The following is an 8,562-nucleotide window of genomic DNA, read 5'->3' on the forward strand; positions in this document are numbered from 1 at the left end:
ACCCAGAACTAATCGAGCCGTTTGTGCCAGGATGGGGAGAAAGGTATTGTAATAATGTAAATTATGTAAAAAATAATGCGTTTTTCGAACCACCAAGCATGAGAGCATGTTCTAGTACACCTCCAAAACAAAATCAAGACTTTGTAAAAGAACATAATAGGACCCCTTTAAACATTAACCCGAACCCGACCCGAAACCCGAAAGTATTTTGGGACAAGTCGGGCTCGGGTCGGGTAGCAGACTTCACAGAGATCGCCCCCCTAAGGCGAACTATTGACATTTCGAAACGTTTCGAAACAGTTATGACGTAACGAAGCCTCGTTTACTGAAATCACGTGACTTTGGCATTTTGATACGCGCTCTGCGTCCCAATTTGCCTACTTATACTATGCCCTAAAAGTATGCACTCTTTTTGTGAAGAAAAAGTACATACCTTTGAGTATGTAGAAGAATAGTAGGCAAGCTTTGGGACATACTACTTCGTCATAACTGCGTCTTTAACGGACGCTCTGTGTAGCAGACTTCACAGAGATCGCCCCCCTAAGGCGAACTATTGACATTTCGAAACGTTTCGAAACAGTTATGACGTAACGAAGCCTCGTTTACTGAAATCACGTGACTTTGGCATTTTGATACGTGCTCTGAATCACTGTTTCGAAACAACTGATTCGCAAAGGTTTCGAAGCTTCATGAAGCAGTGTTTCAAAAGCGGTCATCACTAAGGTAAGCCTCACCCACTCCTGACAGCAAAATGGATATATTTGCATGACTTTCTAACATTTACAGATGAAAAATATACCTGTGACGTGTCAGTTATGCACTGAGGAAAACGCAATGTCTCAAATGCATTAAACAGCACAAATATTCGTTGTTTGCCATGGTGGATCGATTTGATCCATGATCGACATTAAGGGATGCTTAAGAATAAGTGTGCACATCAAATTATTCTGACTCATTGAACCTGGATCTAATTAGTGAGATTGCGTGAACTTAAATTGTCGTTTATGAAACCGCTTTAGTCCCGATTGATTTGTTAGGTTATTTCAAGTCAGGTTTTGGACTTTAATCCCCGCTTTGTCAAAAATCTTTGTCAAACACTTTGTCACCTTAAAAATGTAAACATACCACACATGTGACATACATAGCTCATATGAATTGTGGAAAAAATACCTTCCTGTGTTCATCACACATGTTAAAAGAGTTTGGCTCTGAATCCTGCACTGCTCATCACATGTTTTCTACCGTCAGGAACACGAGTAGTCTGGCAAGACACCAGTTTGTAGTAAAATGAAAAGTAGGAATCATGAACCAAAGACAAAGTGTTGTCTACATGTTCAATGAAAGACATCAGATTCACAACTTTTAAATTCAAGAACCTAGCTGAGCATAATGTACAGTGCAATACAGACACTAATAAGCATATATAAAATTCAGTTAATTTAATTGATTATATGAAACTGAATTGATATATAAGAAACTAAATAAATAGTTGTTCTAGAGTTCTAACCCAATGCAAAATGTTGATTTCAGGTCAGTCATAAATCCAGGATGAAACATAAGCTGCTTTATGTCCAGGGAAGAGGATACAGAGGCACAAGAGCTGGTTAAGCAAGAGATCTCAGGAAAAAAAAAAAAAAACAATCAGCAGATTAAAATTACTCAAGCCAAAGTATCTCTCTTCCGAAGCCTCATCACTCACGATCAAAATACGATTACGCGAGGAAGGAACTACTGACGACTTTAAACTCTAATAAAAAAATTAACTGCAGGATTACACATGGAGAACTTTTATTTTCTCGCTCAAAACCAATTTTTTTATTGGAATGAAAATAATTTATTATCCCTATGTATGGGAACGGGATTAAACGAAAAACGCACCTTCACCTTATGGCCTAAATCAGCAATGAATGACTATGAGATGGCACCATTGGTAATGCACATCCTGAAGCTTTAAGGCTGAATGCCATCTGCTTGAAATAAAATCCCTAATGCAGCAAGATCATTTTGTGCAGAGACAGGAATTCAATATTGAATTGTAGATAAAATAGTAGTGGCTTTTGGGACATTCAAAGACAGACAGGACAGTAATTGACAGAATCAATACTCTGAGACCCTCTTATTCTATTTTTATGTTGTCCCCTTGTGCTCAGTAATTATTGATTGGTCTGCTCCTGTCAGTAGATTGATCTTTCATGCATGGGCCAGTGGCTATCAGAATTAGGATGTGGGTCTTGATGGAATAAATTACATTTGTAAACCATATTTCTTTATTGTTTTATAGTCTGTAGGCTTGTCTGGTGGGCAAAAATTCACAATCCCTTTCTATATTACAACAAAAGGCTGATTAATAATGCAATAATTTGGTCATCTTATAATTCTAAATAATAGAGAGTGTCATTGTATGACCAGTAATATGAAACATGAATATACATAACAAACAAGTTGAGACAACTGCCCACCAGTCTTGATGCTTTATGAGAATATTTGTTTTAAGAGTATTCCGTTTCAAAAAGAAAACACTTCACCCTTGGAATCAAAATGGTTCCGTATTTCATATAGCTTGTGAGAGCTCTTATTGTGAACAATGTGAAGTATTAGAGGCCAAGTAACCTAATTACCTGCGAGACATGGGGTGTCTGAAACAGAAAGCAGCTGGCTTGCTGCCTCGCTGCCCAATAAAATTGCTGATTCACACACAGCATTTTTGTATAAACCTTTTATACTTTTGCTAAACTTGTTTCAGACCAGCTTTAAAGACACCAATATATTAAATTCAAGTGAGTTTAAAAAAAAAAAAAATCAAATACTTTGACTACAGTGCTTTTTTTCCGACAGAAATTAAATCAGTTGGAAAAAAGCAAACAAACAAAAATGCCTTTTTTTTCTACTGCATTGTTAGATATTATTTTTATTATTTTGGTGGTCTGTTGAATCCATTGTTATTTTAGTATAACTGAGATACTATACATTTTTTAAACACTTAGAATTAGATTTTATTTTTGCATTGACCATTTTCATTTAAATTTTAGTTTGAGCAAATTTGAGTATTTTTGTCATTTTATTAGCTTTTTATATGCCTATATACTGTATTGTTTATTATTTATTGTAGTTTTATTATTGTAGTATTTCTTTTTCAGTTTTAATTTTAGTTATTTTAGTACATTAGATTAAATGAAAATGCTTGGTTTTATTTCAAGTAATGAAAATGTTTGAATCACATGCACAAGATGAGTGATTTATATACCTTTTTAATTAACCATTTTCCATAAAATAACATTTACTTTCACAGGAAACAAACACTGCAATATATTCAACATGAGATCCCTCACTGACTCTTTTTACATATCATATAAAACCAAATACATATTACATTATAAAAAAAAAATAAATAATAATACAATATTCCAAACTAATTGTTTATTCACCACAAATGTCTCATAAATTTGTCAAATATCAGACAATTTGAGTTTTCAGTCTTTAGATTTACATACAATCCTTCTTTACAGTAGACTTTTTGGATTTTTGTCCATATTTTGTTCACATTTTGTAAAAAGCAAACAGCCTTCACAGCAGAGTGTTTTCTTGTGTGAAGGCCACACTGGTTGTACTTTGCTTATTGTGTGTACATTTCTTCCTTACAGTCTCACTGCTACAAACCCTTCTCATTCCATTGTTTAACCGTCCACACTTGAACACAGCCATAAAAGATATTCTATAGTTCCTGTTCATCCAGCCATAGAGGATGGGATTGGCAAAAGTGGAGCACATTGCCACAGTATGGAAAGCCGTATAGAGCAATTTGAAGTCTTTCATTTCCAATATACTACTATCAATATCCACAGCAAGCTGAAAAGCGTGAAAGGGTAGCCAGCTAACGGTGAAGACCACAACTACAGCCACCAGCATTTTTGTAGTTTTCTGTCGTCGTTGATGACGGTCGCTACGGCCACCGCCGGGGCTGACGTGATTTCTTAGCTTGTTCCAGATTCGAGTGTATGCAAATGAAATGATTGACAACGGCAGGCCGTACTGTAGAAAAAACATGGCGATGCTGTAGATGGTCCCATCTGCACTACTTCCAGGCCACTTCTCGGCGCAACCTTGAATCGTCTGGTCAGGCGTCAAGTCAAAGGTCACGTATTCACGAAAGATAGCTAGAGGACTGGCAAGGATTGCGCTTGCCACCCATGTGATCACGATGACGACTATGCACATGTCTTTTGACATCTTGGTTTCCATGTGGTAGACAATGCTGCGGTATCTGTCCAGAGCTATAACGTTGAGTGTGATGGTCGAAACGTGGACCGCTAAACCTTGTGCATATGGCAACAGGTAGCACATCACCTGTCCGAATTTCCACTGTCCATAGAGTGTGTACATCAAAGTAAAAGGCAAACACAATGTGTTGACCAACAAATCTGCTACAGCCAAGTTGACAATGAAATAGTTAGTCACCGTGTGTAAATTTCTAAACTTGTATACAACATATATGACCAAGGAGTTCCCGGTCACGCCAAAGACGATGATGGTGCTGTAAGCCAAAATCAAGATCACTTGAACACCCACCAGTTTTGTACTGTCTTCCAGACCATCTAGTAAGACACCCTCATCTTGGATAGTGGCTTGTGTAGAACAGTTTGCGGACTGAATTTCGTCTTCAGATATGTTCATTTCAGTTCTTATATCCATATTTAGCATTCGTTCACTTAAGTCACTTACTCTGGAAAAAAAAAGTAAGAGTAAAGTGAAAATGAAAAATTTATGAAAAATATATACTGTATTCAAAGCAGAAAATGTATTATTATTAATTAATAATTAATTAAATAATGCATAAATTATGAAATGCTGGATGCCCTATTATTATACCATCAGTGATTAAAAATGTTCAAGAATGCTAAATTACAGAGGTTCAGATTAGGATCTTATTTTCATGCATAGCAATGCCATGCACTGTCGATTTAATGCATGATATGTTTTACTATTTGATGAATATATGAACATGTTAATTCATATTTTATATTAATAAATGTTTGAGTGTACACTTATTATCCATAGTATATGATTATTTGCATATGCACGTTTGCACGTGTTGTCACTAATAACATGCGGTCAATAAATTATAACTATAGATATAAACTGCATATTTTGTAAAAAAACAACAACTTTGGATTGATCAGAGGAAAGAAAGAAAATGAATTTAGGTAGAAAATCCTTTTTGAAAAGAGTAATACAAGTCCTTAAAGTGTCTTACCTTCTTTAAGTTGTCAAGTTTCATGCAATATAAGCTCACGTACGTATCTTGCAAAAGAGAAAAATAGACGCATAACTCAACGACAGTCAAGAAGTGTCAATAACACGAGTCGGAATGAATTCGATGCACTGAAGGAAAAGGATCGCTTCCCTGAGCGTCTGCTGGGAGTCTAGAGGCTGCCTCTGCGTGATCTTTGCATGCACAAATCCAGCAGTGCTCGCGAGATTGTTGATTGACATCGGACTTCATAATGAGCAGTTTGCTTTCTAATTAAAACTATAATATAAAGCTTAATGATAACAGATCAGAAGTTTATGAATATGTAATTATGTTAATTTATATTTCATAATAAAATAGTCTATAAGGTTCTTGACATTCAAATTTTAAAAATACGTTTCTAGCCTATATAATTTATGCTAATAATGTTTATTAATGTTAATTAAAATTATTACAAAGTGTTAACAAGTGTTTTAAGATAATTTACTCACATGAAAATAACTTAATTATCACTTTCCTTTTTCCTCTAATTTAATTTAATTTGATTAAATCATTTAATGTCATTCACATACAACATGGTTTGCTCAGCTCTTTCACATTGTCATTTTGCATATGGTATGGGGACACAGAGGTTTCAAATATCAAGAAATGTAATCATTAAGACAAGAGCACAATTGTCTGGTCCTCCTGATCCACATCAGGTAGAAATGGACAATCCGGATAAGAATCTCCCCATTTTGTTGCCAGACCTTCAATTTAAACACAATGAACTAAATTTATGCACTACCCTTAGCAATAGTCCTTTGTGTTTTGCTGCTGTAGGTCATAAGATCTGATCTTGTCTGTTTTCAAGTCATGATGGCATCACCACACCTGTCTTAGTAGAATTATTCTCTCATATAACACTAGGCCTGTTTCATCTGATGGAATACAGCTATGTTAGCATAATGTAGTATTTATTATCTTGAGATTGTGATCATTAGTAATGAATGTATAGTATTCAGCATTCAAATCAGGGACCTGAAAGTTTTCATCATCAATAGATGTAACCGGCTGGCCATAAGAAACAGAAATGCAAGAACCTCCGAATTTTAGTCCATTAGGTTTTGTTTTTAAGTGAGACAGCAATCATGATATACTTTCGCAGGGCGACTTTTAGGAACCAGACTGCTGCTTGCAATAATTTAACTTAAAAATTCACAAACTGCCAGAGCATTAATATTCTCAACCATGCAGAACTGCACTGACTGAGATTATAAATGCTGATCATTCTTGTTTTGCTCTCAAGTTAGATATCACAGCATTAAGTGATCCTAAGTGATTTATAGCATTTTCCAATTTCTTGTCCACCATTGCGTCAGTTTCTAAATTTGAATTTGATTGTATAATGGCTTGTTTCATAAGGTTTTTCATTTACACTTTGTGGAAGGTGTCCTCTGGTTTAAATTAGTTTTGCTGTGCTTCATTAAGGATATTGATTAAAGATCAATGTGGTCTGCTGTTTGCAACGCAGAGCAAATTACTCGGGGTTTAAGAATAATTTAGTTTTTTTCCTCCCTTTGGTATAATGTGCACCAATCAATTGTTCACAATAAGACCAAGAGCATGAATTAAAAAAGGTGATCATTTACGAAAAAAAGTCATCCTTTACTCACCCTCATGTTGCTCCAAACCCACATGACAAATGAAGATATTTTTATGACAAACTTAATTGGTTTAATTGTAAGCAAAATTTTATGTTTCATCGAATGTGCCACTTCCTGATTCTTTGTAATGTTTGTGCAGTTTACTAGCAATTTCTGAGTGAAAAAATGTTTCTACAACAAATGCTTTATATGTTTATAAAATGCCCTATACAATTATAAAATGCCTTATAAATCTTTCCAGAAATGTGAAATAAATTTCATTTTGGGGGCATCCATAAAAAATAAAAAGCTGAAAATAACAAATAAAAGAAACATAATTTGGAAGAGCAAAATATGTGGTTTTTATGTTACCATTGTGGATAATGAAAGAATATGTGTAATTTTCCTTGAAAGCAATATTGGGGGAAAATCATAGGGATTTATATTCTTGAATATTCTTGGCACAACATTACCAAACTACAGCATGTTATTAGTAACTGGAGGGACAACTGTCTAAACAAATGTCTCCTTCAGGAGCATATGAAAACCCCTATATTTGACCTGTGGAATGTGTTTTCTTCAATTTTCCTTTTATAGGTTGTTGAATCAATAATTGCAGTTTGGTTGCCATGACATTTGGAAATTAAACACATTTGGGTAGAAAAAAGAATGATAAGAAATGATCTATACAATCTGATACCTAAACCCTCTTTAATCTCACTGCAATAGCTTTTTAATTGAACTGAGCTGGCAGCTTTAGTCACTTACTGGCTGTGTGATTAATTGGTATAGATTTTCATTCACTTCCGCAGGGAGACTGAGGTAAATGTCCAGCCAGGCAAATAGGCATAAATAGAAGCAGCAGCACAACAACACTACAGAGAACACAATGACAGAAATAACCAGCTCCCTGAAGCGCTGTTTTTGATGTTAATCCTGTGATCCATAGTGCTGTCAACTGTTTTACTTTACAGTAAATATATAACACCATGAAATATTAAGATTATACGTATGTATTATTGTCAAATTGAGAATGAAAGTGATAATTTCTTAAAGAAATTATTTATTATTCATTTTAGTTATTATTAAGATGTTGTCCAAATTTGCTCTAACTTGGAGGTCTTTTCATTTTGCAGTTTTAAAGTGTTAAGAGAGATGCATGTTGAAGATTTTGTTTTATCAAAGCAGCTTCTTTATCTGCAATGTAACATCTTTTTTTTTTTTTATTTCAATATGACATTCATGGCCTCATTTAGAGATCAAGATGGCGCCGCAAATGGCAGCCAGGACGATGAGCTCCGCGATTCTTCTATTGTTTTTGTTTGTTTGTTCTGTGTTTTGTCATTCTTCTTCTATAAGTTTTACCAGAGACGAACTCCTTAACATTAAGCAGCACATCCCAGACAATATTTTTCCGGTTTTTGATTATTCGTACGTTTTGTTGGACATTCTAGTTGGAGGTACAGCTGTGTTGTTCAAACGCGCGTGCAGACGCAGAAGAGGGAAACGCGCCGGCGCCCTGGTGAAGCTCCGCGCGCACGGCTTTCGGACTGCGCTCCCAAGCATTCATCTCGCGAATGTCCGTTCCCTTCCTAACAAAACGGATGAACTTCTTCTCCTCACCCGCACCAACAAGGGCTTTTCAGACTCTGCTGCAGTGTGCTTCACTGAAACCTGGCTGAGTGAAGC

At 35.4% G+C, this 8,562-nt stretch overlaps 2 protein-coding genes across 2 annotated transcripts in view; one reads left to right on the forward strand and one right to left on the reverse strand.

Annotated features, from left to right (window-relative positions):
• Nucleotides 1-1,608, forward strand: part of LOC107695730 (microtubule-associated protein 9-like) — a 25,680-nt gene extending 24,072 nt beyond the window's left edge. Inside the window, 1 exon segment of the mRNA XM_016495757.1 lies at nt 1,531-1,608. Coding sequence (XP_016351243.1) covers nt 1,531-1,608 — 78 coding nt within the window.
• Nucleotides 1,609-3,564: 1,956 nt separating this feature from the next.
• On the reverse strand, nt 3,565-4,689 carry LOC107695741 (neuropeptide Y receptor type 2-like). Its single transcript, XM_016495767.1, has one exon. It carries the CDS (start codon nt 4,687-4,689, stop codon nt 3,565-3,567), a length of 1,125 nt encoding a protein of 374 aa, XP_016351253.1.
• Nucleotides 4,690-8,562: the final 3,873 nt, after the last annotated feature.

Source organism: Sinocyclocheilus anshuiensis, unplaced genomic scaffold (genome assembly GCF_001515605.1).
Source record: "Sinocyclocheilus anshuiensis isolate Anshui unplaced genomic scaffold, SAMN03320099.WGS_v1.1 scaffold517, whole genome shotgun sequence".
NCBI classification, from domain to species: Eukaryota; Metazoa; Chordata; class Actinopteri; order Cypriniformes; family Cyprinidae; genus Sinocyclocheilus; species Sinocyclocheilus anshuiensis.

Excerpts from the sequence above, each read along its gene's own strand:
- LOC107695741 (XM_016495767.1), bottom strand. The coding sequence starts at position 4,689 with ATGGATATAAGAACTGAAATGAACATATCTGAAGACGAAATTCAGTCC.